Source organism: Peromyscus maniculatus, chromosome 4 (assembly GCF_049852395.1).
Source record: "Peromyscus maniculatus bairdii isolate BWxNUB_F1_BW_parent chromosome 4, HU_Pman_BW_mat_3.1, whole genome shotgun sequence".
NCBI lineage: Eukaryota > Metazoa > Chordata > Mammalia > Rodentia > Cricetidae > Peromyscus > Peromyscus maniculatus.
This window is the reverse complement of record NC_134855.1, coordinates 53,555,990-53,583,733: the sequence shown is the minus strand read 5'-3', so window position 1 is coordinate 53,583,733 and position 27,744 is coordinate 53,555,990. Positions and strand designations below refer to the sequence as shown.

Below are 27,744 nucleotides of genomic sequence, written 5' to 3'. Positions count from 1 at the left end.
CCCTTTGCCCCGCCCTCAGGCCCTTGCCCCGCCCCTAGCCCTTGCCTCTTGCCCAAGTCCTCACTCCGCCCTTAAGCTCTCGTCCCTTCCCCAGGTCCTCGTTCCGCCCCCAGGGGGCGGGGGCCGGGGCGGAGTGAGACCGGCCGGACACTCTAGCGAGCGGGCTGTCGGCTGGATCCCGGCAGCTCGGTCGAGTTACTGTCGCCGCCTCACCTCGGCAGCCAACACAGCCTCGCCGTCGAGGATTCCCCAGAGCAGCGCCCGCCCTCAGCATGATGGACTTGGAGTTGCCGCCGCCAGGACTGCAGTCCCAGCAGGTGCTGCCCCGGCCCTCGGTCCTCTCTGGGCTGTGCCATCCGGCGGGCAGGAGCTCGAGGGGACCCCGGGAGGGAGGGACGGTCGGTCTGGCCCCGGACTGCGACGGCCGGGCCGGGCAGCTGCTCCGCCGGGTCGGAAGGGCAACGGGGGGATGGTGGGGCAGCGACGAGAGTAGGAACCGAGCCTGAGGTCCCCCCACGGGGCGCCGTTGGGGTTGGGGTGCGGAGGAAGCCCGTGCTTCGTGGGGCCAGGGGGCGACACCAGCACCTCCGCTGGGTCGGATGCTCAGAGGCGGCGGGAGGGCTGGACGCTGGCTGTCTTCGCCGGCGCCGCCCGGCCCTTTCCGGGCCTGCGTGGTTCCCCAGATTCGGTGCCGGTAAAAAAAAAAAAAATGTGCCTAGTCACGGGGCCGCGCTCGGGGGAGCTGAGGTCTCCTCGGCGGCCGCTCCGGAGCCCGTCCCCGCCCCTGGCCGCGACCTCTGGCGCGCTGCGCTAGCCCACTTGGCCGTCTGTGGCTTTCTCAGCCCCGGGGCTGGTCGTCCGTGGGCTCACGCCAGTCCGGCTTGATCTAGAAAAGAGAAAAGCCCAGCCCTCCGGGGGCGGAAGAGAAAGTCACCGGTGGCCCTCGTGCTCCAGCGCCCCGACGGGCGGGCGGGCGGCCGGCCGGCGGGCAGGGCTCCTCCGCGCGCTTCCTCGGCCCGGGAGTCCCGGGTTGGCCTCGCGTCAGGCGAGGACGTGAGGACCTGGGCGGGCTCAGAGAAGTCCGAGTCCGGCCGCGCGCGGGGCTGCGTGTTCTGAGCGCCGTGGCTCGCGGGGGCCCCACGCTGCGTGCGTGCGTGCGTGGCGGTGGCCTCCGGGTGGGTGCCATGGGCCGGTTGGCAGTCACAGAGGCCCTCGGTTGGCCCTTTCCTGCTTTATAGCGTGCAAACCTTGCCGCTCTGGGGCCAAGGGACAAGTTGGAGCTGTTGATCTGTTGCGCAATTGTTATTTTCCCCTGGGCGGCTTTGTCTTTGGATTTAGCATTACAGAATTGGAATCCCAAAATGTGTAAAGCAGGATATTCTGTTCCTTGCCGTCAAGGGTAAGAGTTGTAGATTAGAATTTGTTGCTTTTTATACTGTTGGTGAAGTTTTGCTTTTAGCCATTCTCTCTCCCTTGTGTCTTTAATACATTTTCCTTTGCTGTGTGAGATTTTTGCCTCCTCGATTCCTTACATGTTACGCACTTTTATGAAGACAGAGAGGATGGGACGCTTGCGTTTCATAACCCTTTGTTGATAAGTTTTGAAGATTGTTATGTAAGTGAAAACCAGTTTCTGGTCATACTTCAGGCACTTTTAAAGAATGCTTATGTTGCCAAAAATTGTGTCGTAATTGGATTTTTTTAAAAAAGAAAACATTTAGCTCAAGGGACTACGTAACTTGGTACACAGTAAGTTAATTTAAATGTAAAATCTTAGGCTGACCCCGAAGGTCCTAATGTAAGCATTTAGTTACTGACAATGCATTAATTCTACTCCCCCTCTTGAACTTTCCCCCAGAAATGATTGGGGTTGTAGCCTGGTTTTCATTAGGATGAATAAGTAAACTGTACTTTCTGATCTTCTGTTCTTCATTAGTAATCAAAAGGAATGCTTGTCTGGCCACAGGATACACGATGCAAACGAACTTTGATTTGAAAGTTTTCTTCTGTTCTGTGCAGCGTGTGGCATAACATTTCATGTACAGAAATGGCAGATATACCGCTTTCTCTTTCATGTGAAAGTTTTCGTTTGCCAACAACAATTCTTGTTATTTTCAGACATTGATTTAGATACTTGAAGACTGAAAAAAAGAACTAAAAATAATAATTCGTCTTAAAGTCATTGTTTGGTAGTCCAGAATGATTTGAATTGAATTGAACAAATGTTTGGGTAGTTGTAGGAGGATATGGTTTTTTAACATGATCAATGATTCTTCATCTCAGGGGGAAAACCATCCATTACTCTGTCAGTGGTGTCTTGGAAAGATAAAATACTTTTGAAGACAAGAGATGAAGTTGATATTGAACGAGACAGATGAGATTATTTTTAAAAGCCGAACAAAAAGAGAAAGTGGACAGGCCTTTCCTCCAGAATGAATGTTAAGCAAGAACATCTTGACTTTTTAGATAGTGGAACATCTCTGAGACATTACAGCAGCCGAATGTAGGTTGATAAATGCATGACTACATCAGTCTTTTCTGCCTTAAAAGTAAGAGGGCCATTTTGAAATTCCATTTGCATCAACTTGGGTCCTTAAAAACAATGCTGGGAACAACCCTCTTTTTTAGGATTACCAGGGAGAGTTGAAGCCAGATACATGGTTTTTCTTAATATTTATTTTTATTTAGGATGAGTTATGCTCAGCAAAGCTTCAGGAGGAAGGAGCACTTGAGCAGTTACACTTATTTATGGATATTTCCTTCATCGATATTGAGCGTATTTAAAAGAAGGTATTCATAAATCCATCCTTCTTAGTTTTTCCCTGAATCAGGCTTAGCTTGAGGATGCAGGAAGAATTTGGGACTTAGATACTAGATAGTAGGTAAGCAAATAGACACTCCTTTGCAAGCCAAGCAAAATGGTAATTGCCTCGGATGTATAATTTCTCAGTAACTCCATGGGGATAACTTTTTATCTTCAGTTTTCAGGTGAGGAGAGAGGCATGCAGAGAGGCCAAGACTCCTCCAACTGTTTCATGTTAAGATCGAATTCAAGCTTAGCCTGGCTGCTGGGGCTCTGAATCTCCACTTCCAAACTGGACCAAAGGGAACTTGAAGCAGGGCCACAAAGCCTCCCTTTTAAGTGGGTAGATTTAAAAAATAAAACAAACAAACAAACAAACAGGGAGGAGAGGCTGGGAGAAAAAAGGCTAGTATCTGCACCTTCCCCTCTTACCTAGGAAGTTAATAACCATGTGAGAGGGAGCAGATCCTTTCAGTGATCCTCACAAAGAGTGAGTAAACCGTAAACCGGCAATGGGATGGTGCCTGTGGTCCTGTCCAGGAAGACACAGAAGCAGGCCTAGGCGGCTTTCATTTGGAGAAGCAGGGTGTTTTTTTCCTGTAATTATCATTTTAAAAACAGTGTCTGACAGTCTGCTTCACATTTTCCAATGACCATTTTCCCTTTTTCTTAATTAAATCTTTAAGCTGCCAGGACCTTTGCCTTTGTCTGCCTTGTTTTTGGTACGTTCTCCTGTGTTTGCTTGGGGGTGGTGATCAACATTACATTAGTAAGTAAGGGTATGTTGTGCAGTGTGACCGACAGGGTTAAACTAGTTTGATGGAAAGTGGATTTGGGATTGGGGGTGGGGTTGAAAACGGCCAACAGAAACCCATTGGCTCAAACTGAACACGAATCCTGTCTTGGTACCGTTGGTTGAAACCAGCATTAATAGCTCAAGTCTAGCTGGTGTGCCTGCAGCTTTGAGGCAAGTACATTCGGAGATTAACTACTTGGTTTCCTGGTCTTTATTGTTAAATCTTGTTAGGAATTATTATCTGGTTTATCTGAATTAAATATGCTTCAGGACCTTCGGAAGGGTTTAGTTGGATGATTTACCTGAATTTCGTGTAGGTGAGCCCAGATATTTGAACTCTTTGGGTTACCCACTTCAGAATGTGCTGAACACTGGGGTGGAGGCGACTTGCTAGAGGTAGTTAGTGGTTACCCTGCTTCACTCCATTGTGGCTGAAAAAGGAACCGTTTCACTGTGACACGGAAACCAGTTTCTATTTTGACAATGTGATCTCCAGAAATTTCATTACTGTTAGTGCCAATAACATTTTGCAAAAAAAGGGCTTTAAGGTACCACGCCAAGACTTGGACAAGTTAGCAATGGCATGGTTTATAAACAGGAGAGCAAAAATGTGTTGAAGTTTATGGAAAATACAAGTGCATTCTTATGAGAGTTTGTCCCTCAGAAAAACGAAAACAAAATCCTAAACTGGAGTCTACAACCTTAAAAAAATCCTAAATTGGGTTTCTCTGTATATGCCTTGCTATAATAATTTTAAGAATTTTGAGGGGCTGGAAAGATGGCTCAGCAGTTAAGAGCACTGGCTGCTCTTTCAGAGGACCCGGGTTCAATACCCAGCACACACATGGCAACTCAGTTGTCTGTTACTTCAGTTCCAAGAGATCTGATGATATCTTCACACTAATGCACATAAAGTTAAATAAATTATTAAAAAAAATTCAATAAATGCATCGGCCGGAAGCAGTACAATGCTAATCTATCATTTTTCTAGTGTATGAACAGTAACACTGTCGTCACAAAGCCTTGTTCTGAGGATGGATGGTTAGGGTGTTGGGGATCAGATCCATGTCCTTGCATGTGCTAGGACTCCACGATTGAGCTTACCTCTCCAGCTGTGAAAGTCCGTCTGTGCCAGAATGTAAGCACATTTTGCACAGACTGTTGTAGTGTGAAGACAAATCCAGGACTGGCGGCGGTGGTGGCACACGCCTTTAATCCCAGTACTCGGGAGGCAGAGGCAGGAGTTCGAGGCCAGCCTGGTCTACAGAATGAGATCCAGGACAGACTCCAAAGCTACAGAGAGAAACCCTGTCTCGAAAAACCAAAAAAAAAAAAAAAAAAGACAGATCCAGAGCCTAGGAAGGATTCTGAGCATCTTATCCAGGCCTCTGATGACCGACTCACTCTCAACATTATTACAGGCCAGCAACAGCTGCCTTCTGAAGGATCTGTTTAAGTGAAATATAATCCACCCACCACACAGTTCGCCCATTTAAAGCCCATTCAGTAGTCCAGGGTATTTATAGTTATGTAATCGCCACTAGGGTTAATTTTATCACTCCTAAAAAACCCCAGGCCCACTAGTAGCCACTTCTTATTTATTTCCTCCAGTTCCCTAAACCCCTGATAACCACTCATTTGTTTTTTTCATAGAAATGAAACATTGTATGACTGGGTTGGCATGATGCTTTGAAGATTCACCTTGTTCTAACATGTGTCCTGTGTCATTGTTCCTTTTTATCCTGAATACTATTCCATTGTGTGGACATACCACATTTCACATTGTGGAACATTGGAGTTATTCTACTTCTTATACTTCCAAACTTTGTTGTTTACCAGACTCACCTCCAGTATTTCAAAATTGATGCCCAGGCTGAATCCTCGCTGCAGCTGGAATCCAGTGGGATGGATGCCTTTAAACACAGCACTAATGCCTAAACCCATGCCTAGAGATTTTGAGTGAATAAAGAATTCAGCCTTGGGGACCTAACTCAGTGCCTGATGCACATTGGAGTTAGTATCCTCTGTGCAGTGATTTAGAAAGGCTGGTTGGAATGCTTTAGTTGTGAAAAGTTCTTGTGTTTGATCACAGCCTGTGTTTCAAGTCACCTGGAGAATGTTTGAAATGCAGTAAATATGGCCTGAGTTCCTTAATACCCCATGAAGATTTGCATGGTGACTTTGTTACCAACAGGCTTTCCCCAAAAGAACCAGTAGGACTTTTCTGTGAGGTTTTCAGGAGCATAGATAAGCTGCAATAAGATCATTGAGGAATGGCATATTAAAAAGCTGGGGGGGGGCATAGAAAGATGGCTGAGGAGTTAAGAGTGCTTGCTGCTCTTGAAGAGGATCCGAATTCAGTCCCCAGCACCCTTGACAGATGGCTCACAACTACCTGTAACTCTAGCTCCGGAGGACCTGAGCCTCCCGCCCCCACCCCCGCACCTGCATGCATTAGCATATACCCCTGCACAGACACATTTTATTTGAAAAGGCAGTGAGAGTCCGGAGTGTGGTGGGTCATTCCTGCAATTCCAGCCTCCTAGGGAGGATTGCTGGCCGTTGGAGGACAGTCTGGCCTGCAGTGTAGAACCCTGTCTCCAAACAGGAGGAGAATGGAATGCTCATGCTGGCGTGGGTGTCGAGTGTGGATCCCCCACACTTTTCATTCCTGTGCTTTGTTTTCTTTCTCCAAAGAAAACTCGAATCTCCAAGCCGACTTTTAACACCTCCACTCTTTGATTGTGCCTGACTGTTATAGGCAACTTTATAATCCTGACCACAGTGATCAGTACTTACATGGCCGAGCCATTTCTGATTCACACATCTGGAACTAGAGGCTGACTGTCCTTGTGGGTGCGTGAGGTGGGGTGGGGGCTACAGTTGTGCCCTCTGCGGCTGGCCAGGACACTCCTTGCACACTTCTGCCCTCACAGCTTCTCTCTCTCTCTCTCTCTCTCTCTCTCTCTCTCTCTCTCTCTCTCTCTCTCTCTTTTTTAAGATTTATTTATTATGTATACAGTGTTGTGCCTACATGTATGACTGCAGGCCAGAAGAGGGTACCAGAGCTCATTACGGGTGGTTGTGAGCCACCATGTGGTTGCTGGGAATCGAACTCAGGACCTCTGGAAGAGCAGCCAGTGCTCCTAACCATCTCTCCAGCCCCATCTCACATCTTCTCTTGCTCAGTGCTGCCCGGCAGAGCTGGTTGAGCTCCACCCCAGCCTTCTCATGGCTACTTGTTGGGGTATAGTTAGTCACCTGTTAGGAAGCTGGTAAAAGTTTCTGACTCCTGTTGCTTTAAAATTTTTGAAAAGTGGTATCTTATTTTACTTTTATATTTGTTCTTAAAAGACTTGACATTTGGAGTGGGTTAGTACCTCCTGGATTTGTTGAGAGGAAGGGCATGAATGTTGGGACTGTGTTGACTGTGTGTCTTAAGTGACTGACCCACTGAAAAGGGTAGTTGGAATTTTCCTTTGTCAAGTCTGACGGTCTTTCTGCCGTTTTAGGGGGAATGTGTAGTACTGCACATGGAGGCAGAAGCTAACCTCTGCCCAGCCCAAGGCATTGAATCAGAGGGGAAGTGGTTGTGGTTGGCGCCTGCTGGGAGCAGAGCCTTGCCGAGCTGTGACTGCCCCGTGGAATTACTCTGCTGCTGTGGTTCTTATGGGTGACCAGGAATTTGGACTCGGTTGGTTTGCTGTACTGGAGCCAGGGATTCCTTTGTTTTGTTTTTTCTTGAGACAGGATCTCACACTGTAGCCCACGCTGGCCTTAAATCCACTATGATCCTCCTACTTGAGCTCCCCATGCTGGGTTTACACCACCTTGTGAGCTCACCTTGCCTGGCAAGCCAGGGAATCTTCTTGTTTCTGTGAATAGAGAATGTTGGAGAATCATGAAATTTTGTTGTTAAACCATTAAAGTCTTGGTAATGAAAATCACCCAGAATTAACAGACCGTTTTTGTATCTGCAGTAGGAAAAACTGCCGAGTTTTGAAGGTTTTGTTTTTGCTGTTGGCAGTTCTCAATGAAACAATGAATATACATTCAAAGACAGCCTTAAAGGTCAGCTTTACTTTGTGCTGCTGGCTGGGGGGCCCTGCATCAACTCTTATGTTCCTAGTGGGTTCCCAGGCTGATAGCAGGCCTTCTCTAGGGACAGTCTCACATGTCACTAGAAAGTCTCTACCTGGTTTGAAGCAGTTGGTTCTGACTAATTCAGGGGCCACTCCCTGGAATGTGGGGGGAGGTGACTAGGCACCTTAACACTCTTCTCATTGACCTTCACAAGTACAGCCCTCTATCTCCAGAGATGTGGGTCAAAATGGTTTCCTTCTGTCCCAGCCTGCAGGAAGTCCAGAGCTCAAGGTCTGTGTCTTGTGTGATTCAGTTGTTCAAAGTCCATGTGATAAGGCCGTGGCTGTAAAGTGTCGGTGTGCACCGCAAAAGACAATAATAGAGAGAGGGGACACCTGTATCTCTGTCACTAACTCAGCCTCTCCCTGTGAAGATAGCCAATCTCAGGTGTCCTGAGGTGTCTCCGGGCATGTAGTTCTAGAACCTGGGGGTACTAAATTCCTCAGATATTCAGGGCCTCCTTGTAAAATATGCACGCTCTATACACATCCTTTCTTATTCTGTAAGTTATCTGTAACTCCCTGACACTGCCTAATGAAATGTAAATGCCCGTAAAGAGTTAAGTTGTTAGGGGACAATAAAACATGCACAGTACAGACAGGTTAAAGAATTCTCTCAGTTGAGGGTTGCTTGAATCTGCAGTGTGAAAGTCCTGGTTATGGAGGGCCAGCTACCCTGCAGCACTGGCAGTTTCCGGGATGGGGGAGATGAAACTCTTGTTTGTTGAAATCCTGCTAGTACCAGGCCCTAGATGAGTTTGGTACTTGCCCTTAACAAAAATCTACGTAGAAGCTGGCAAGATGGCTCCGTGGGAAAGGAAAGCATTTGCTGTGTGAGCCAGACATCATGAGTTCAGTCTCTGGAACCCATGTAAAGGACATGTCAAAGCTGTCCTTGACCTCCACACACGATGATGCACACACACATGTCTACAGACACACGTCATATGACAGTAATGATAAGTCTATGTAGATGTCCCGTTACAGGTGACAGAAGCTGTTTGGAGTGGTTAAGCTCTTTCCAGGATCACACTGGTGCATGTGACAGACAGGGAATTTGCATGACCCCAATCCCTGCTTTCTGGCTCCTGGTTCACTGCCTCACTCCTTTTTCATTTTGTCCTTCCCTAAAGGAGAAAGTACTTTCTTCTGTTAGCGGCCAGAGAATGAAGGACTCTTCACAGAGTACTGGAGAGTTCTGCCGAAGGGGCAGTGTGTGCGCCTGTGCCCGGCTTCTCCGTGGAGAGCAGAGCCATGGTACAGCAGCTACAGAAGGCCCCACCCTCTGCCCCCGGTACTCAGAAGACTCCTGGCTGCGGAACACTGATGGGCATTTACTGTCCTGTTTGTAGGGAAGCCCACCATCTCCTCAGAGATGAACTGCTTGTGCCTTTTTCTCAAGGAAAGGAGGCAGAGGAAGAGAGACCAGAGGTGGCTCTAGAGAGCAGGCACGTTTTCCTGATTCAAGAAGAGTGACTGGCCCGCTTCCTCTCCTACCGAGGACAGTGTCCCCTGGTTGGTTTGGACACTGACACAGGAGTCTACAGCTGCAAGGAGGCGGCCCTGAAAATAGGACTTAACATTATTGTTTAGTGTATAAGGAGAGTTAGGGGCTGGAGAGATGGCTCAGCGGTTAAGAGCACTGACTGTTCTTCCAGAGGTCCTGAGTTCAATTCCCAGCAACCACATGGTGGCTCACAACCATCTGTAGTGAGATCTGGTGCCTGCACATCTTCTGGCCTGCAGGGATACATGCTGTATACATAGTAAATAAATAAATCTTTAAAAAAAAGAGAGAGAGATAGAGTTAGAAACCATGCCATATTTGTTTTTCCTCGTGTTCTTTTCACCTGAAGAAGTCTGATACAGAGTGAGGTCAGAGCGAGGAAAGCTGTGAATGGCTGACTAGGTTGCGATAGCAAGTTAATGGCGAGGCCATGGTAATGGCGAGGCCAAGGCAACAGCTCAGTGCTTTAGAAAAAGCTAGTCTGTACCAAGTGAGTTCCAGGAAAGGCGCAAAGCTACACAGAGAAACCCTGTCTGGAAAAAACAAAAAAAAAAAAGAAAAGAAAGAAAGAAAAAGCCAGTCTGTGGGTGTAAGCTCCCGTTTCTGAGCACTGTGAGGGAAATAGCTTAAAGAAAATCACCTGGTCAGGACTGTAGACTGATGGATTAATTTATTTTCACTGCATCCCCGGATTGCACATGTCTGACGTTTGCTTTTTGAACAGACTCTCCATGGTGGCAAAGTTAGGCTTGAATGCTCTGTGAAATCCAGGATGGTCTTAAGCTCGCAAAGTCGTCAGGCCTCTACCTCCTGAATGCTGAGATTCCAGGTCTACAGCACGTGCTCAGCATCCAGAATTCTTTTAGTGGACATCCCAAGACTCTTTCACAGTTGTTCTCTTTTAAAAACTAGTGCTAAGGCTGGGAATCTAGTGGGGAACAGTAGAGTACTTGCCTAGCATGCACAAGGCCTGAGGCTGAGTCTCCAGCAGCATACCCTACTCCTCCCAGAAGATAATTGTTTGTATCTTGAAAGGTGTGTGCTGAAGGGGTTGTAGACTAATATTCTTAAGATACATTAGTTCTTAGACTCAATTATGTTCAAGTATTTCTACAAGAATGGAGTTGAATAATTTTCCTGTGACTGTTATTTGGTCACGAATAATATGAAAAATGTGCTTTGTTACTTTGGTAATTTGAACTGTAACCTCAGACCTCATGGTTTACAATGAAAATACTGGATTCTGAGACTAAATAAGGTATACTTATTGCACAAGTATTCGTGAGGTCTACGTCCGGACTGGCACGGCACGAAGGTTTGCTTTAATCTCTCAAGATAGTACAGCAATTGTTCTTCAGGGACGAGAGTTTCTGAAATTGCCCTTTCTAGTTACTCTAACCCTTTGGCTCTTTGTCCTACTGAATTACAGGGTGTGTTTTATGCGGTGATTAGTGTGATTCCATTAATGGTGTCTGTTCTGCTGGGGTATGCATTCTCAGGGTGCTTGGCGTTTGTTTAGTAGTTGCTCAGTAAACACGAGGAGGCAGGCTGAGCTACTGTCTTGACACTTGGTACTCTATACAAACACTGAGGCCTTGACAACATCACATAAGAAAATGTCACTTCTGCCTTGGTGCTGAGAGTATCTAGGAGGTGGTAGCATTTTGACAGGTTTTTGGATTTTCTAGCCTGTAGATTTCATGTTTTCAGCTTAGAGGCCCCTTAGTAAACCTGGGCATTTACAGCTCGAGCAGGCATGAGCTGGACTCCAGCGTCTAAGGTGCTGAGAAGGTTAACCTGGCGGGGTGGGGGGTGGGGTGGGATGGCGGGCCTCCAGTTCTCCTGTGTGCTACACCACACCTGGATCACAGCGCCCTAGCGGCCTTGGGAGGTTTTAGGAAGGACAGAGGACCTGAGTTGGGTTGGTGAAGGAAGCTCTTGTGGGTCAGAAGGCGGACGGGCAGGTCGGAGGCTAGGGGATGGTGAGAGAGGCCTGTGCTGTACAGGAGATGTGGATGATCTTCTAATGGCTTCGTCCATTTGCCAGCCCATGTACTGAGGAGCTGCGGTTGTGGCTAGGTTGCCCTTTTTCAGCTTTAAAACCAGAGATAATGGCACACGCCTGCATTTCCAGTATGTGGGGGTGGAGGCAGGAAGGCCTGGAGTCCAGGGCGAGGCTGTGCTACACAGCGTAGGCTGAACCATGTGAGCGCCTTTCTCAGCTCCTACCCTCGCTCCCAATTCCCCCAAAATACTCCCCTCCCCCTAAAGACAGGGTTTCTCTGCGTAGCCCTGGCTGTCCGGGATCTCACTCTGTAGACCGGGCTGACCTCAAACTCAGAGATCCACCTGCCTCTGCCTCCTGAGTGCTGGGATTAAAAGTGTGCATCTGGCCAAAAAATACTTTTTAAAGCGAGTAGATTGTCTTCACAGTCACAACATGAAATCAGCTGTCCCTGGTCGGCCTCACAGGGCCCACGGTTGCATGTTCGAGCAGAAACCCACATTCGTCTCTTCCTGAAGTGAGTTGTGGTCTGCCATAAATGTCCTGTTTTCCGCATCCTTCCCTATGTGCTCTCTGGCCTTATTATAGAGCCTGGTTGGAAACTAAGTCTCCAGAGACTGAATGCCAATCCCTGGACAGGCCTTTTGAGCCCAGCAAAGGTCACACACTGGCCAAGCTCCCTTGAGGACCCTCCAACCTGTTACTGGATTCCTTATCATTAAATGGGTTAATAAGCCATCATATAGGATGCCTCCCGATCCTGTCTCTTCACTTGCACAGAATTTCTTACTCGGGATCCTGACCTAGGAACCCTGGGTCCTGTCCGAACAACTGGGTAGAGAAGTTTGGAGAGCAGCAGTGAGTTTGGAGGGAGGTTAAATCCAAATGCAAAGAGAGCAAACTCATCTCCTTGTCCTCTCCTCACCCCCACCCCTCCTCTAAAGGCTTGAAAGTATTGTTTTGTAATGTCTTTTCCAAAATAACTTTGGCCTTTAAAGTCAGCAGAGCCGTGGAGACAAAGAAAACCTCCTGGGATCCCGAAAGAGAGCTGGCCCAGCTGAAAGGCATTTGTGTTGCCATAAACAAGTTATGGTCTCACCTTCTATTTTTCATGCAGTAGCTAGACCCGGAAGCCTAAAACGTAGCTGCTTTCGGTCCCTGACATTTGTTACAGGAGATAGACTTATTAATAGTGTTGCTGTCATGCCCTGGCCTTCTCCTTTACAGTTTAAAGACTCATTTACATACTTTTTCATGGAAAAGATGGTTCTGTGAAGACTGGAATCATCTTGGCTTTCTGTTGTGTTAGACCCCACTGTGAGGGTGGGTGGATGGGCACCGCCACCTACACGGTTACTAGCAAAGCTGCTCAGTTCTTCCAAGCCATAGGGTGCTGTCCATTGTCTGAGCAGCCTCCCCAAGGAAGGGGGCGGGGAGTTCAAGCCTTGTGTTCTAGAGTGGGTGAGAGCTCTGCATGATCACTTGCCTGCTTTGGATCTCACTGTCACTGTATGAGATGTTTGCTGGCAAAGTACTAAAGCTCTTTGTGCTTCCGTTTCCTTACTCCAGAGTGACGATGACGTACTGCCCACTTGGTGGATTGCTGTGCATCCAGACGAGGCGGTACACATTTGGAACACGGTTTTTGAGCACGTAGAAAGTATGTGGTCAGTGGTGGCTGTTATTGTTGCAATGTAATGCCTACTTTATTGGGACTATCCACTACTGTAACCCTCCATTTTCAAAGCTCAGTGTGACCAGTGTCTCACGCAACTATAGAGTGGGTTTAATTAAAAGATGGACCTCAAGGAAAGGATGCCTACATTAGTTTTAAGAAAGTGAACCTTACATACTTTAATACTCCTTTTTTAAATTTATTTTTATGTTTATGGGTTGAGTGTTTTGCCTGTATGTGTGTCTGTGCATCATATGTGTGCCTGATGCCTGCCGAGGCCAGAAAAGAGCATCAGATTCCCTGGGAATGCCGTTACAGCTGTTGTGAGCCGCTGTGTGGGTTCTGGAAGAGAACCTGGCCTATCTGGAAGTGCTCCTAACAATTGGTTTAACTGACTCTCCATCCCCTAATAATCCTTTTTAAGAGACCCAAATTGCTTTGTAGCAATCAGTAACAATGGTGAGTACCATAATGCATTTTCAAGCGTACACCTCTGAAAGTAGCTGAAATAGAATTTCCAAGCTCAGGGTTAGTTTATGTCTTCCTTGGGGACAGAGTGTAGGATACCAGCCAGTTAGTCATTAAGAGCCCGCTTTGTGATTCAGATTAATACCGGCTCTTTGAGGTAGTTGCTAACAGATACCTGGGGTGTTTGGAGGGCCTGGTGTCCACACTTGTAGCACACAGAAGCATCTGCCCAGATGGAGGACTCCTAAGGAGTGCAAGGGCCCACGGGGGGGGGGGGGGGGGGGAGCACCGCAGAGCTGTGCTGCTCAGCGTGGCAGTCACTAGCCACTTGGCAGGCTTGAGGTGCGGTGGTAAGGGAGATTGAGAAGCTGGAGTTTTCGTTTTAATGAACTTGGCGTTTGCAGAGAGTAGAGACTACTTTTCTGTTACTATGCCTTAGGCAGCGCTCCACAGCTCAGGAGTGGGGCTGGGGTCCTGGAGGCACACACCTTGGTCGTTTGGCTAGATTGCATTTCCTGCTGGCTTGTGGGTAAGATTATTGCCTTGTGCTGGAGTGTGTTTGCCACTTCTAATATCACAGTAATTTTTGTTACATGTTAAAATGATATTTGAGCAAATTGGATTAAATACATAGTTCAAATTAAATTTATTGTGTTGTTTTTGTTAGTGTGCCTAAGCTGCAAACAATACCATTACATATTACTCACATTATATTTCTTTTAGAGTTACTTTAGTGCATCCTGTAAGTACTTAAAATTACTGTATTTTTACATTAAAAAATAATTTTCAGTTGTATTTGGACATCATAAAATCAGAAACATTTAGAGGAATGTGTTTTAGAGGTCTTACAATCCAACCCCATCCTTATAGGCGCAGAAACCAAGGCCGAAGGTTTCTATAAGTCAGTGGCTCCCAGTCCCAGGTAGGGCTGGAACCTGGTCATCTTTACTGTGACTAGGCAACAGAGCAGACTGGAGCGTCAGTCATTCTCTTCCCGTTACAAACTGAAAACGGGTCCTTAACCCATTCCTTACCACACACAGCATTGCGGGTGATAAGGAATGCTGCCCCCCTGCCGTCCCCCCCCCCACCTGCACCCCCACTACCAGTGAAAGGATGGTTGTGTTCAATAGGTGTTCACCACATGTGTCATTCCTGGGCAGCAAAACACATGAGGGATGGGGGCGACAGTAATGTTCATATTCCCACATTTTGATCATCCACTTTGGAGAACTCCATATTGGTTTTCCTATTCTAACTTCTTAAGTCACAAAGTCAGAGATTTTTGTTTGTTTGTTTGTTTTTTTGTTTTGAGACAAAGTTTCTCTGAGTAGCCCTGGCTGTCCTGAAACTTGCTTTGCAAACCAGGCTGGCCTCAAACTCAGAAATTTACCTGCCTTTGCCTCCTGAGTGCTGGGATTAAAGGCTTTGAGCCGGGGACTGCACCATGCCTGACTCAACGCCATAGATTTTTAACCAGAGCCATAGCTTTAGTCTTGAGGGAAAAGAAAAGAATGGGACTTCGTATGCTTCCATGCTGTCATCACTTAGCAGTGTAGGCCTGGTTTTATGGTGCTGTTTGCAGAACTGGCTGAAGAGGTCGTCTGCAGCTCCATTGAACAAACCTAAGGGCAGATTAGAGGTTTACTTTTTGAGGAGTGAGAGGAAAGAGAACGGATGTTGTTCTGATTTCCCAGGCCGGACTTTTTTGATATCGCTGACCCGAGCCCTCAGGTGTGGAGATGGGCAGCTTGAGCTGCAGGCCCAGCCCGAGTGCACGCTTCCTCTTTCTGTTTTCTTCCCCTCACCCTCTCACAGGGAGGCAGAGGAATTACATGACGTAAGATGCAGGTGAATGTTTGTGGCTTTCAAGCTCACGAATGTCAGGGCCAGTGCCCAAGAGCTGTCTTTCTCAAGGAAGACAAGGACTGTGCCTGATCCCCACTTTGGGGGAGCTGCGGATCATTGAGCAGTCAACTTTGGTTGCTGTTAGTGAGTAGTGGCCTGCATCGCCTGACTGGGGTCCACACAAGCGAGTTTCAGGCAGTTTGTTGGAGGTCAGCTTACTCTTGAGGTAGCCGGGCTGTGGAGGCCGAGGGTTGAGAGGCTCGGCTGGGTTAAGCGGTGGGGGAGCCTTGGAAAACCACGTGCCCTTCAGAACTGCAGGTGGGGAAGACAGGCCTCCTTGGAAGAGTCAGGGTTCACGGAGGAGGCTCCTCGGATCAGATGTCAGCTGGGTTTCTGGTAACACCATTTCTCTCTCAGGCTGTTAATTTAGCTTCCCAGGTAAGTGAACAGCCGGGTTTTGCTTTTTGTTTTCTATTTTAATTGTTTTTTTGGTTTTGATGTTGTCCTGTTTGGATTGGTTTTTGCTCTGTAGCCCAGGCTGGGCTCCAGTTTACATCAGTTCTTCTTTCTGCCTCTGTGTCCTCGAGTGCAGGGTGACAAGATGTGTGCCAGTACACCTGGCGACAGTGTTATCAGTGTCTTCTCAGAGAGATGCACGGCAGTTGTTGAGTTTCCTTTTTTAATAATTTATATAGGCCGGGCCGCGGCGGTGGTGCACGCCTTTAATCTCAGCACTTGGGAGGCAGAGGCAGGCAGATCTCTGTGAGTTCAAGGCCAGCCTGGGCTACAGAGTGAGTTCGAGAAAAGGCTCCAAAGCTACACAGAGAAACCCTGTCTCGAAAAACATATATATATATATATATATATATATATATATATATATATATATATATATATATATAATTTATTTTATGTGCATTGGTGTGAAGGTATCAGATCCCCTGGAACTGGAGTTACAGACAGTTGTGAGCTGCCATGTGTGTGTTGGGAATTGAACCTGGGTCCTCTGGAAGAACAGCCAGTGCTCTTAACTCCAGCCCCTCCTCCTACATTTTTTGCCTGCTTTGGTGTGAATATCCAGTTACCAAGGTACCGGAACATGTGGAGAATCCATCCCCCCTTTCTTCACCCACAGAAGTTCCTGGCTGGAGTCCTAGCTCTGTTGGTTGCTAAACTTGTGATTTGAGAGCTACACCCCAAAGCCTCAGTGTGCTCATTAAGAAACGAAGGTGACAGTGTCATGGAGGAACCCAGGGGCTGGAGAGATGGCTCAGTGGTTAAGGGTGATTGCTGATCCACAGCTACGAGGACCCCAGTTTGGAATCCAGCACTCACAGAAAAAGCTGGCATGGGCTTGTGCTTGCCTGTAACCCCAGTATCTTGGGGAAGGATTACCAGAACTTGCTGACTGCTAGCCTGGCCAAAAACCATGAGCTCCAGATTCAGGGAGGGACCCTGCCTTAGAGTAGTAAGGCTGAGTGATAAGTAGTGATAAGTAGTAAGACACGCTCCTCTCACATACATCTGCGTATGCATCCACACACAAAAATATATTAAAGGCTCGGGCCTTTAATCCCAGCACTCTGGAGGCAGAGCAAGGTGGATCCCTGAGTTCCAGGACAGCTAGAGAAACCCTGTCTTGAAAAACAAAAACACAACAAAAAGCACAAACCATGGAGCTCATTGAAAAGGAATGGTGAAGCAGAGAGGTACATCTTCTTTCTCTGCCAGCTTGATAGGAAGGATAAGATTCGAAAAGTAGACGAGGTCGTTTGGAACATTTTGGTCCTCTGCTCTGGGCAAGTTATGTCACCCTCTTTGCAAAATGAGAGGGATCATCTAGGTAATTCTGGCAGCCCTCTCGGTGGTAGCTTTTCCGTGCCGTGACTGTGTGGCATAAACAGTGGTTCCCATGTGATCTGAGTCACACGTACCAAAAAGTCCAGATGAAAGGAGGAAGTCTCGGGATGAGAATTTTCCTTGAGCTAGAAAACTGGAGCCTCTTTTGGGGTGTGGGCGGGGAGTTGGGGGATGCACACAGTTGAGAATGAGAGAAAACATTGCCCCTGTCAGAAGGGAGACCAAGGACACAAGGGTGGAGCTGTGGTGACTCTTGTGTGTTCTTACTGCCTGGAATAGCTTTCTTGTTTTTGTCGTTTTGGGCTCAGGCTAACCTTGAACTCATGATCTTGCTCTGGCCTCCTGAGTGCTGTGATTACAGATGTGTGTGACCATGCCTGGCACCTGTTACTTTCAAATACTCACTTGAGTGGGGCCTCGGGAGTCCAGACTTAACCCGTGTTTGTGGTCAAGGCATTCATGGTCATGACTGCTCTGTTTGAGGACAGTCACTGCTTTGGTTGTGTCTCTGCGGACCTAGTGACCCTTCTGTGCTGCCCGAGGTCCCTCGTGATGCTCATCGTGGTTCATAACTTGAGTCAGAGACTGCTTGTTTATCTTTGTGTCCTGGCACCTTAGATGGGACCTGTGTGCATGTATCCAATGGGTACATAGACTAATGCCCACTTGATTCGACTGGACACTAAGCTTGACCACCCCCGTCGTTAACAAGCACTTGTTGACAAGAGTTTTAGCCATTAGTCCGTATTACTTCAGGAAACAGTGCTCGCTCCTGCTGTCTTCAGCATCCCGTGAAGGAAAATCAGACCAACACAGGTTGCATGCCCTGGTGCAAATTTGTGAGGTGTTCCTTGTGTTATAGAGTCAAAAAACAACTTACATTTGCTGGGTGGTGGTTGGCACATACCCTTAATCTCAGCACTCGAGAGGCAGAGACAGGCAGATCTCCGAGTTCGAGGATAGCCAGGACTACACAGAGAAAAACTTTCTCAAAACAAAACAAAAAAAATTCATACTTAACAGTTTATAGTTGAAAAAAAAAAGTTAGTAGACCTTTGGGAAGTACCCTAAAGGTGCCTGCAGTTCATTTAAAAAAGCTTCTTAAGTGTTGTAGTCTAAATATAATTCATGACATCATATTCATATCTAAAATCCCTCAGCACTGACATCACCACAGCCATGTCTTCAGATCCCAGGGTCTCTGTCTCACTGCAACATTTAGTTCTTACCCATCCTTCAGGCCTCGGTGGACTGTCCCGACTGTTGCTATTTTTAGCTATGTTAGCTGAAAATGACCTTGAAGGTTAAACTAAATAATTTAGTCTGGGGACCCTAAGAGAAGATAAAGGAAAACCCAAATCACTTAGAAGCATCCAAAGTTTCTGTGAGGAGCCTCTGTGACTTGAAGTCTCCCTTGTTGAGCTGACTCTGTCAGAGAGGTCAAGGGTGGAGACAGCAAGGCCCTCAGCTGCCTGCCTGGTCTCCTGAGCTTATTTCCACTTGATGACGACGTGAAGTAGGCTAGGAGATGGAACCAGTGTGCCTGAAGGTTCCTTGGGCAGTGGGGTGTGCATGTCATTCTAACAGTGCCTGGAGTGTTCATCAGGTGCTTTCCCCTACTCTGAAGATCAAGCTGTTCTGACAGTAGCAGCCACCCTTTGGTATCAACCCCTGTAAAACCCTGGCCCTGCTCTGCTCCAGCACAACCACGGTAACTCTCGAGAGCCAAGAGTGGAACTTCTCATGGAAAAGTCAGAGCTGTGTAGGCTCAACAGCGGTGGGGTTCCCCACCGTTTGGAAGTAACTAAATGTTGCTTGTGATTTCATTTTGACCTCTGGAGAAAGCCCGGGTTCTGACCGCCTTCACTGTCCAGTTTTGCTTCGTCTTGCATCATGCGTTGCAGGCTATGGACAGCAGAATGGGTGAGAGTTCCAGTAAGCTGGCCGGATCACATTTCTTAGGTCGAGTGAGTCATTGCTAAGAACCGTGTTTGAGAACAGGAAGCAGCCCGTGAAAGTGCCTGCACATGGTGACCTGCCAGACTCAGGAAGCAGACCACTCTCTAGCCTGAACAGTAGTGGAGGCTGCTTCACAGCCCAGGGGACGGCACATCCGGGGTCTAGGCTTTAACCCTGCAGAGTCATTCGTGCCTGGTGTGCACAGTTTGGGAGTTTTATGTGGTTGGAATCTCTACTTGTTGGTTATTGAGGGAGGATTTCTGTAGGAGGAAATCGTGGGTCAGTGCTGAGTGTCAAGAGTCTGCCAAGTATATACGAGTTGCTTAACCAGGTCTTTCTAATGTTGCTGTGGTTACAGACATAAACGTAGCAGTATTTGTGCTTGATTTAGATAGCTGTAAGGCCCGCTTTGACCCCACACTATTCTGTATTTTTAACTGTTCTGTGCATTTTAATCACCTATTTCACAGTAGTAACACAATTAAAAATTAGAAAAGTAATCCACTAGAGCCAAAAAGCTTGGGTGTGGGGCCGACTGCTGTGAATGCTTGGTCTCTTCGGCCGCCGCCGCTGGAATGTTGGTTGAGAACAATTGGCATTGTTTTGTCTACAGTGTAGTGCAGTGTGGGACAGGAGCCTTGAAAAGTAAGTGGGTAAATACATTATAGTTTCTGATAGCTCTCATCTGGATGCCTTTCAGACTGTAGAACAGGGGTCATGTTTTCTATGTGATTTTATTCAAAAGCATTTGGGTATTGTCTATGGGGGGTGCTAAACCAGATTTACTTTCTAAGTGAATAATATGCTCACCTGGACATCATAATGAGGTATCTGGGAAGACAGCACACCGAGTTCTCACTTCGGGAGTTCTAGTAACTAATATTTGGATGAGGGAGAGAATGCGGAGAAACAGATGTTTAAACTGAGGTGGTTTTCTTAACGAAAATGCATGAGAATGTGTGTATTTCAGAGTGTGTAAACACCTGTAACCCCAGCATTTTGGGAGGTTGAGTCAAGAGGATGAGGAGTTTGAGGTCAGCCAGAGCTTCATAGTGAGATCCTGTCTCAAAGAAAGGGGGCGGGGGGAAGGAAGGAGTAAGAAATTTTCCTTAAAAGTTGGAAGCAAAGATCAGTGTTCACTTTAGGCTGACAGTACAGTTTATGAAGGATTTTCGGCAGTTTATGAAGATACTGTTCCTGTGGGCTGCAGAGACCAAATGGTGGGTACAGGCACCTGTTCCCACGCTGACAGCCTCAGCTCAGTCCTTGGTACCCACATGGTAGAGGGAGAGAAACCCTCCAAAGCTGTCCTCTAACTTCTAGTCATACTCTGTGGCACATGTGCCCCCTCCCCATAAAATGTAACAGAAATTAAGATATGATTTAAAATATTTTCAATGATATACCAAAGTCTCAGTTTACTGAATAGCTTTAATTTAGAATGAGAATATCATTTTTGCTTAATTTTTTTTCTCTTTTAAAATTGTCTAAGCATGTTAAATGTTCAAAGTACTAAAATTGTCTTGAGACACATTATGGCTCCGGTGTTCAGGGTCTCTATCCTTATACAGAGATGTTTATTTCAAAACGGCATGAATTTGTTGTCCAACTGAAGAGTTCCCTGAAGCCTGTGATGGATTACCCAGATGGCAAATGATGAGTACACATTCTGAATATAACTTTGTTAGAGCAGATGGCGATTCAACACGAGTTGTCCAACATTTTGTTTCTTACTGTCTTTTGTGTAAGCCAAGTCTGTAGCAGAGTTTGGAACACACTCAGGAATCTATAAAGAACAAACAAAACTTGAAACAGTAAGTGGCAGGCAGCATTTGTCCCGTGAGCACGAGACTCACCACCCCGCCCGGGTGCTTGTATTCCCCTTGGGCAGCGCTTTGCAGTCTAAGGAAATACCTGTTGGAATGCTGTGCCAACTCTTCCCTGCCCTTGATTTCCTCCCCAGACTGTCTCTGCGGCCGTCCCTCCGGGGGACCCACAAGGTGGGGTAGGCAGCTAGCAGCTCTTCAAAGCTTTGGCGTTTTAGTTTTAGTTCTCCTTAGGCACTTCCCTTCCCTGCTGTCTGCTGTCATGCTGTCGCTTGTTACGGGCGGGCGGGCGGGCGGGCGCCACCCTCGTATTTCCTCTTAGATGATGGTCGAGCTTCAGAACAGTGGGTCAGGGATGGGGCTTTGTGGTGTAAGTCATGCGCCAGTCACAGGGTTCCTTATGGGAACTGCTCGGTGCTTATTTGGTCATTACAGAAAACAGCACTCAGGCTGTGGCCCTCCCAGGCAGTGCTTTGGGTTAACAAACTTTTGTGTAATGCTTTTCTCCAGTGTTATGCTTTGAATATTTCATACAGTATCCAATATCTGAAGCCAGGTCATCGTGGCACACACTTTGGGAACCTGGGGCAAGAAGATTGCTGTGTATTCAAAGCCATCTTGGGCTCAATATGAAACCCTGTCTTAAGAGGAAAAAAAAAATCAAATTTCAGACATTTTCCTTCTGAAACTTGTGTGGAAATCTAAAACAACAAAACATGTTAGGCACAAGAAGAAACTCACCGCTGCCACATTCTGACCAGAATGTCTGAATTCAGGCCTATGTATGACCAGTATCACTCTGAACATGGCCAATCTGTTTTGATGCTAAGCAGGATCAGCCCTGGCTTGTACTCATATATCACGTGCATCCAAGTGCCCACAGAGGCCAGAAGAGGGCATCAGATCCCCTGAACTGGAGTAACAGACAGTTGTGAGCCTCCATGTAGACGCTGGGAATTGAACATGGGTCCTCTGGAGGAGCAGCAGATACTCTTTACTGATGAGCCGTCTCTCCAGCCTCATTTTATTGTTGTCAATATAGGTGATATAATAAATGGAAATGGACTTCGGCTTATGTGTCAGAAAAACTGCTTTGAGGCTGGAGAGAAGGCTCCAGTGTCAGACACATGACACATACCTTAATCCCAGCCCTTTGTGGGTGGAGCGGGGCTGCTTAGGCTACAGAGTGAGACATTATCTCAGAGTGACAATGCTGATTCAAATGAAATCTTGGCCTCTCTTTGTAAGATTTCCCCATGCCTTATATGTGATGTCTTCAGTCTTGCTAGAACAGTAGTTGTTCTAGAGAGACTTTGAGGTGTGAGGGCCTGGGTCAGAGGTGTGGTGGGTTAGCACAGGCTGCCTTGATACTTGTGTAGGTAGTAGGCAGTCTTCCTTACTAATTTGTTCATGACTTAGAGACTAAAGCTCTAGCAAATCAGTTTCTCTGTAAACTGGGTATTTGCTGAACAAGTTAAAGTCAAATCCTCTCTCAAACCTGAGTGGCTCCGTGTATTTGCTATCATTAAAAAAAAAAAAAAAACACTAATGTAAAATGTGCATAATTTGTCTATTTCTATTGTTACTTAGTGTAGCTTGATTTTTTCGCCTTGCCCACAGTCAGGACAAACCTCTGTCACCCGCCAGTCCCACACCCGCTCAGACCCAACCAAGTAAACACAGACACTTATATTGCTTTCAAACTGCATGGCCGTGGCAGGCTTCCTGCTAACTGTCCTTATCTTGCTAACTGTGCTTTTATCTTAAATTGATCCATTTCCATACATCTATACCTTGCCATGTGGCTGGTGGCTTACTGGCGTCTTCACATGCTGCTGGTCATGGCAGCGGCTGCAGTGTCTCTGGTCATGGCGGCGGCTGCAGCCTCTCTGGTCATTGCGGCGGCTGCAGCGTCTCCTTCTGCCTTTCTGTCCTTTTATATCTCCTCTCTGTTAGTCCCACCTATCTTTCCTGCCTAGCCACGGCCGATCAGGTTTTATTTATTAACCAATCAGAGCAACTTGACATACAGACCATCCCCCAGCACAGCCAAGTGCAGACCATCTCAAACACCTGCACTCAGGCTCATGGTCCTAATCATCCTCTATACGGACCTGCTGGGTAACGCCACAAAGAACCTGAGAATGGGCTCCCACAGGACCTACAGAACATCCCACAGCAACTTAGTCATTAATGATTCAAGTTGTGACTGGAATGGGTGGCTGTAGATAGATACTGTTTCTTTGAGTGAATAGATTGAGTGAACAGAATTAGCAGTGCTCTTCTATAGAGCTTGCTAGATCTGTGTTCTCAGTGAGTTTGTATTCTCCCCGTCATTGGTGGCATACAGTGAATTAACCATGTGGACCACATTAACCATGGTTTCTCCTTCCTTCCTTTTCTGTCATAAACACAGGACATGGATTTGATTGACATCCTTTGGAGGCAAGACATAGATCTCGGGGTAAGCCGAGAAGTGTTTGACTTCAGTCAGCGACAGAAGGACTATGAGCTGGAAAAACAGAAAAAACTTGAAAAGGAGAGACAAGAGCAACTCCAGAAGGAACAGGAGAAGGCCTTTTTCGCTCAGTTACAGCTGGACGAAGAGACAGGAGAATTCCTTCCAGTTCAGCCAGCCCAACACATCCAGACAGACACCAGTGGATCTGCCAGCTACTCCCAGGTACACTTAGTTCTGAGGAAAAGTGTATGGTGGGATCTAAGGAAAACTCAAAGTGGACCACCTGGATTTGAGTTCTTAGTCCGCTTTCTACCATGTCTTTTGTGACCAGGTCAAGTTCCCAAGCTTAGCTTCCTGAGTTCAGTACCTGAGCTCCTCTTAGGGAATCCTTGTGATGATCAAGACAGGATCGCGGGGAGCATTTTGTGAATTACAGAAACATCCTAGTTTTAGGATATACTGTTGGTAGTAAAGCCAGTAGGCATGGCTCACAGGGTTGTGGCAGGCATGGCCCTAGTTGTATGAATAACTAATTTAACTTAACTGTGTTAAGTACTGATTCCTGTGTTATGTGTCAAAAGGATTAAAACATTTACCCAGATCACTCAGAAAGTTAGGGATGGTTACTGCCTAGCACAAGGCCCTGTGTTCAGTCCCCCAGCACTGTTTGTCAAGGGGGTAAGGGGCACTAAGATTTGAACCCAAGTGATCTGGTTGGAACTTGTTCGACAAACTGATTTCTGAAGTATCGTTGGTTTATGAACAATTCTTGATGTTAGCAGGACTCTTGGCTCAGCAGTAGAACGTGTAATAAATTCTTCTGTGCCTTTCCCTCTTGATCCAGGTGGCCCACATTCCCAAACCAGATGCCTTGTACTTTGAAGACTGCATGCAGCTTTTGGCAGAGACATTCCCATTTGTAGATGACCATGAGGTATAAAAATGTTCACTTAACAGCAAAACTCCCTTATCTGGTATAAGTCACTGTCGTGTGTCCCCGATTATGAGAACAGAAGAAAATTTGAGAAGGAAGAATTTGATCAAAGACGTTCTTTATCAAGGGAACTGTACAGGACAAGGACAGCTAGAAAAATGAATCAGAAGAATTTTCCATAGACATGGATAAAAGTATATAAAATATTTTGGCTAGTAAAGAGCAACTATTAGCCAGTACTTCAGTTAACAATCTTTTTTTGTTGTTGTTGTTTTTGTTTTTCGAGACAGGGTTTCCCTATGTAGCTTTGAGCCTTTCCTGGAACTCACTTGGTAGCCCAGGCTGGCTTCGAACTCACAGAGATCCACCTGGCTCTGCCTCCCGAGTGCTGGGATTAAAGGCGTGTGCCACCACCGCCCGGCAACAATCTTAATCTATTGTTAGATAATATAGATAGAAATAGAGTCCTGATGATTATTTTTATCCATTTTGAAGTCTACCCTTAAATACATGGATAACAGCCTAGTAGACTGTCAATGTGGAGTCACTGGGGAAGAAGAAATGTTTTGTTTTATAGAAACAGTAATCAGTAAGCAGGGACCTGCAGACCCCGCTGCGGTATGCTCTGCATGCCTTGGCTCTCACTCATGTAAATGCCTTGTCCATCTTAGGTTTCTTCACCCACATTTCAGCCGCTCGCCCTGGATATTCCCAGCCACATTGAAAGCCCAGTCTTCACTACACCGGATCAGGCGCAGTCACTCAGCAGCTCCCTGGAGGCAGCCATGACTGACCTGAACAGCATACAGCAGGACATGGAGCAAGTTTGGCAGGAGCTCCTTTCCATTCCTGAGCTACAGGTAAGTGAGCTCTGTGAATGTGGTGTCTTCCATGCAGCCCTTTTGAATTAGTCATCCTGGTTATTTATTATTAAAGTGTCACCTACTTAGAGGAAGAATTGGGGGTGTGTTTAAATTACTCGTGAGAGCTTCCCAGGCTCACTTAACACATAGAATTTTTAGTTAAGCAGGCTGAATATTTCAGGATAGATTCTTTCTAAGCCTGAAAGCTAATTTAGAACTCTGACAGTCATGTCTACCTATTGAAAATGAGAGTTATTGGAATTACTGAAAAGAACACCTTGGGAATGGGTGTAGAGAATTGATCTAAAAAATACCTAGCTTCTATTCATACCATATGAACTTCTTTTTCTAGTGTCTTAATACTGAAAACAAGCCGCTGGTTGAGACTACCACTGTGCCCAGCCCAGAAGCCAATCTGACAGAAATCGAAAGCAATTACCATTTTTACTCATCCATCCCCTCCCTGGAGAAAGAAGTGGGCAGCTGCAGTCCGCATTTTCTTCATGGATTTGAAGATTCTTTCAGCAGCATCCTCTCCACAGAAGAAGCCAGCCAGCTGAACTCCTTAGAGTCCAGTTCCGCGTTAAGCACAGATTTTGGTGATGACTTTTACTCTGCTTTCATAGCAGAGCCCAGTGGTGACAGCAGCATGCCTTCCTCTGCTGCTGTCAGTCAGTCACTCTCTGAACTCCTGGGCGGGCCCATTGATGGCTGTGATCTGTCCCTCTGTAAAGCTTTCAGCCAGAAGCACCCTGAAAACACAGCAGAATTCAATGACTCGGACTCCGGCATTTCACTGAACACTAGCCCCAGCCAGGCATCCCCGGAGCACTCTGTGGAGTCTTCCATTTACGGAGACCCACCGCCTGGGTTCAGTGACTCTGAGATGGAAGAGCTAGATAGTGCCCCTGGGAGTGTCAGACAGAATGGTCCTAAAGCACAGCCAGCACATTCTTCTGGGGATACAGAGCAACCCCTGTCACCAGCTCAGGGCCACGGTGCTCCTGTGCACGATGTCCAGTGTGAAAATACAACCAAAAAAGAAATGCCCGTGAGTCCTGGTCATCAAAAAGTCCCATTCACAAAAGACAAACATCCAAGCCGCCTGGAGGCTCATCTCACAAGAGATGAGCTTAGGGCAAAAGCTCTCCATATCCCATTCCCTGTTGAAAAAATCATTAACCTCCCTGTTGATGACTTCAATGAAATGATGTCCAAGGAGCAATTCAATGAAGCGCAACTTGCATTAATCCGAGATATACGCAGGAGAGGTAAGAATAAAGTCGCCGCTCAGAACTGTAGGAAAAGGAAACTGGAGAACATAGTGGAACTGGAGCAAGACTTGGGCCACTTAAAAGATGAGAGAGAAAAACTGCTCCGAGAAAAGGGAGAAAACGACAGAAACCTCCATCTACTCAAGAGGCAGCTCAGCACCTTGTATCTTGAAGTCTTCAGCATGTTACGGGATGAGGATGGAAAACCTTACTCTCCTAGTGAATACTCCCTGCAGCAGACCAGAGATGGCAATGTATTCCTGGTTCCCAAAAGCAAGAAGCCAGATACTAAGAAAAACTAGGTTCGGGAAGATGGAGCCTTTTGTTTTGAGTTAGTGTTTGTTTTGTACTGCTAAAACTTCCTACTGTGATGTGAAATGCAGAAACACACTTTATAAGTAACTATGCAGAATTATAGCCAAAGCTAATGTAGAAATAATATGAAACTTTACAAAGCATTAAAGTCTCAATGTTGAATCAGTTTCATTTTAACTCTGAAGTTAATTTCTTAGGGCACCATTTGGGCTAGTTTCTGTGTAAGTGTAAATACTACAAAACTTATTTATACTGTTCTTATTTGTTACATTCATAGATTTATATGACATCTGGCTAAAAGCAAATTATTGCAAAACTAACCAAACCACTATACTTTTTTATATACTGTATGAGCAAAAAAATGACCTTTTTATATTAAATTGTTTAGCTCTGACAAAAATTAAAGGAGCTGGCACTAATAAAGGAATATCATGACTTAAATTACTCTGGGTTGAGTTTATTCATAACAGTGTTTTCCATAGGAGAATCACACATTTACCACATTTGGTTCTTTTACATTTTCAGAATGGTTTTGAAAATTCAAAAGCATTTTATAACCAGGTGTGGTAGTACATGCCTATTATTCTCAGCATTCAGGAGGCAGAGGCAGGCAGCAGATCTCTGAACTCTAGGCCAGTGAGGACTACATAGTGAGAGTCTGTCTCAAAAAAACGCAAGTAAAACCTTTTTATACTAAATGGTTAACTGGGATTGTCATCCCAAGGAAATGGTATATGTTGCCATGAAAATTGGTTTATTCACAATAGTGGTATGCCTGCTGTGCCGTACTGTGGCACAAAGGTCAAAACCAGTAATACCTGTGTTCTTAGAAGTGGCATTCAAAGAGGGGTTAGGAAGCATACTACATTAAGAAAAAGGATTGAGGGCTGGAGAGATGGCTCAGGTTAGGAGCACTGGCTGTTCTTCCAGAGGTTCTGAGTTCAATTCCCAGCAACCACATGGTGGCTCACAACTATCCATAATGAGATCTGGTGCCCTCTTCTGGCA

At 46.4% G+C, this 27,744-nt stretch overlaps 1 protein-coding gene and 2 long non-coding RNA genes across 6 annotated transcripts; 2 read left to right on the top strand and 1 right to left on the bottom strand.

The window, feature by feature from the left end:
* Nucleotides 1-27,177, top strand: Nfe2l2 (NFE2 like bZIP transcription factor 2). Of its 4 annotated transcripts, XM_076569721.1 has the most exons (6): nt 126-317; nt 12,823-12,913; nt 23,306-23,572; nt 24,195-24,284; nt 24,956-25,144; nt 25,500-27,177. In XM_076569721.1, the coding sequence occupies exons 3-6, from the start codon at nt 23,309-23,311 to the stop codon at nt 26,721-26,723; spliced, it is 1,767 nt and encodes a 588-aa protein (XP_076425836.1). In that variant the 5' UTR covers nt 126-317; nt 12,823-12,913; nt 23,306-23,308; the 3' UTR covers nt 26,724-27,177. The 4 variants fall into 4 exon arrangements, with proteins under 4 accessions (XP_006972523.2, XP_076425836.1, XP_006972526.2 ...); XM_006972461.4 differs by lacking the exon at nt 12,823-12,913 and having other exon boundaries at nt 1-317; XM_006972464.4 differs by lacking the exons at nt 126-317; nt 12,823-12,913 and adding an exon at nt 741-1,399.
* Nucleotides 1,406-6,092, top strand: LOC143272898 (uncharacterized). The gene is made up of 2 exons (XR_013050531.1): nt 1,406-2,790; nt 2,982-6,092. It is a non-coding gene; the product is annotated as an uncharacterized LOC143272898 (long non-coding RNA).
* On the bottom strand, nt 20,477-23,309 carry LOC143272899 (uncharacterized). The gene is made up of 2 exons (XR_013050532.1): nt 20,978-23,309; nt 20,477-20,849 (listed from the first exon to the last, which is right to left on the bottom strand). It is a non-coding gene; the product is annotated as an uncharacterized LOC143272899 (long non-coding RNA).
* Nucleotides 27,178-27,744: the final 567 nt, after the last annotated feature.

Coding starts and splice junctions, on each gene's coding strand:
- Nfe2l2 (XM_006972461.4), top strand. CDS start 273: ATGATGGACTTGGAGTTGCCGCCGCCAGGACTGCAGTCCCAGCAG. Junction 23,573..24,194: donor GATCTGCCAGCTACTCCCAG/GTACACTTAGTT, acceptor CTCTTGATCCAG/GTGGCCCACATTCCCAAACC. Junction 24,285..24,955: donor CATTTGTAGATGACCATGAG/GTATAAAAATGT, acceptor TGTCCATCTTAG/GTTTCTTCACCCACATTTCA.